The 1,664-nt window shown below is 44.8% G+C and overlaps 1 protein-coding gene across 1 annotated transcript; it reads left to right on the top strand.

Moving 5' to 3' along the window:
* Positions 1-1,025: 1,025 nt before the first annotated feature.
* On the top strand, positions 1,026-1,664 carry LOC111375299 (early nodulin-like protein 1). The gene is made up of 2 exons (XM_022998100.1): positions 1,026-1,356; positions 1,438-1,664. The coding sequence occupies exons 1-2, from the start codon at positions 1,026-1,028 to the stop codon at positions 1,662-1,664; spliced, it is 558 nt and encodes a 185-aa protein (XP_022853868.1).

The raw sequence follows: 1,664 nt of genomic DNA on the forward strand, positions 1-1,664 counted from the left end.
TTTTTTTTCTTGTACTGTGTGGTAATCCTCCCCTTTGTATAAATCCTTTAGCAATAAGTCAAGCCTCAAAAACTTGTAAGGTGCTATAAGAATGGTATTTAATTTTGTAGACACATTGCCTGCACACCGTGTCCATGACACGTCCTAGACATGGCCTGTATCCCTGCCACGTCCTGGACATGGCCTACACACCGTGTCCTAGAAACTACCTACAAATGCCTGGAAATCAGGCTGCATAGCCCCGACGTGTCCCGGACATTACCTGTCACCGTATCTAAGACATTGCATAGAAATACATGAAAATCAGGATGTGTCCCTACAACGTTCTGGACATGGCCTGTATAGAGTGTCCCAGAAATTGCCTAGAAACGTCTGAAAACCAGGCTGCATCCCTGCTGCAACCTAGATGCGTCCCGGACATCGCCTGTACACCTGTTCCAAAAATTGCCTAGAAATACCTGGAAGTCAAGATACACCCCTGTCGCATCCTAGACAAGGCCTGCACATGGTGTCCCCGAAACTGCCTAAAATTGCTTGAAAATCAGGCTTTGTCCCTATCATGGCCATGACTCATCCCGAACATGGACTTCACACCGAGTCCCGAAATTTGCCAAGAAATGCCTGAAAATCAGGCTGCGTCCCTGTCGCGGCCAGGACACGTCCTAGACATGGTCGGCACACCATGCCCACAAACTGCCTACAAATGCCTAAAAATCAGGCTGTGTCCCTACCGCGGCTAGGAGGCATCCGGAATGTGGCCTACACACTGTGGCCAAAAACTAGCCAAAAATGCCTGAAAATCAGGCTGCGTCCCTGCCTTGGCCCGGACGCATTTCGGTCATGGCCTGCACATTGTGTCCTAAAAACTGCTTAGAAATGTCTTAAAATCAGGCTGCATCTTTGATGTGTCTTGGACATGCCCTGCACACCGTGTCTAAGAAACTGCTTAGAAATGCCTGGAAATCAGGTTGCATCTCTGCCGCGGCCCTTACGCGTCCTGTATATTGCCTGCACACCCTATTAAAATGGCTTCAATTAAAATTATTTTTTCATTTTCGGCTGTCGTGTTTTTGTTTTGCATTCATTCTGAAGCAAGAGAGTTTGTAATAGATGGTGAAAATAATTTATGGGCAGTTCCATCTTCTGTTGACGAGTTCAACAAATGGGCTGAGAAAACTCATTTTCAGATTGGGGATTCTTTAGTTCTGAAGTATGATTCCAAGATTGACTCAGTGCTGGAAGTGACCAAGGAAGACTACAAAATCTACAAAAACGCAAATCCAATAAAATCACACCATGGTGGAGAAACTACAATTTCAATAGAAAAATTAGGTCTATTTTTCTTTATCAGTGGAGGTGAAGAACATTGCTAGAAGGGTCAAAAGCTAGAGGTTATGGTTATGTCCAATAAACATGGCTCCAGCAACCAATCTACAGTGCAAGCACCTTCTCCTCATCATCATCGTCACCACTACCATGCACCGGCGCCAGCCCCGACTAATGGTGCTACTGGTTTAAAGGTGGCGGTGGGGTTTATTTGTGGCACTGCGACGGTGGGAAGTTTGGTTTCATTGTGTAGACTAATTTTATCATTCATGGGTTGTAACGTTGAGCTACATTTTATTTTTATTATTCTTTATCACGTATATATTTCCTGCTTTTAA

The sequence above is a fragment of the Olea europaea genome, unplaced genomic scaffold, assembly GCF_002742605.1.
Source record: "Olea europaea var. sylvestris unplaced genomic scaffold, O_europaea_v1 scaffold1356, whole genome shotgun sequence".
NCBI classification, from domain to species: Eukaryota; Viridiplantae; Streptophyta; class Magnoliopsida; order Lamiales; family Oleaceae; genus Olea; species Olea europaea.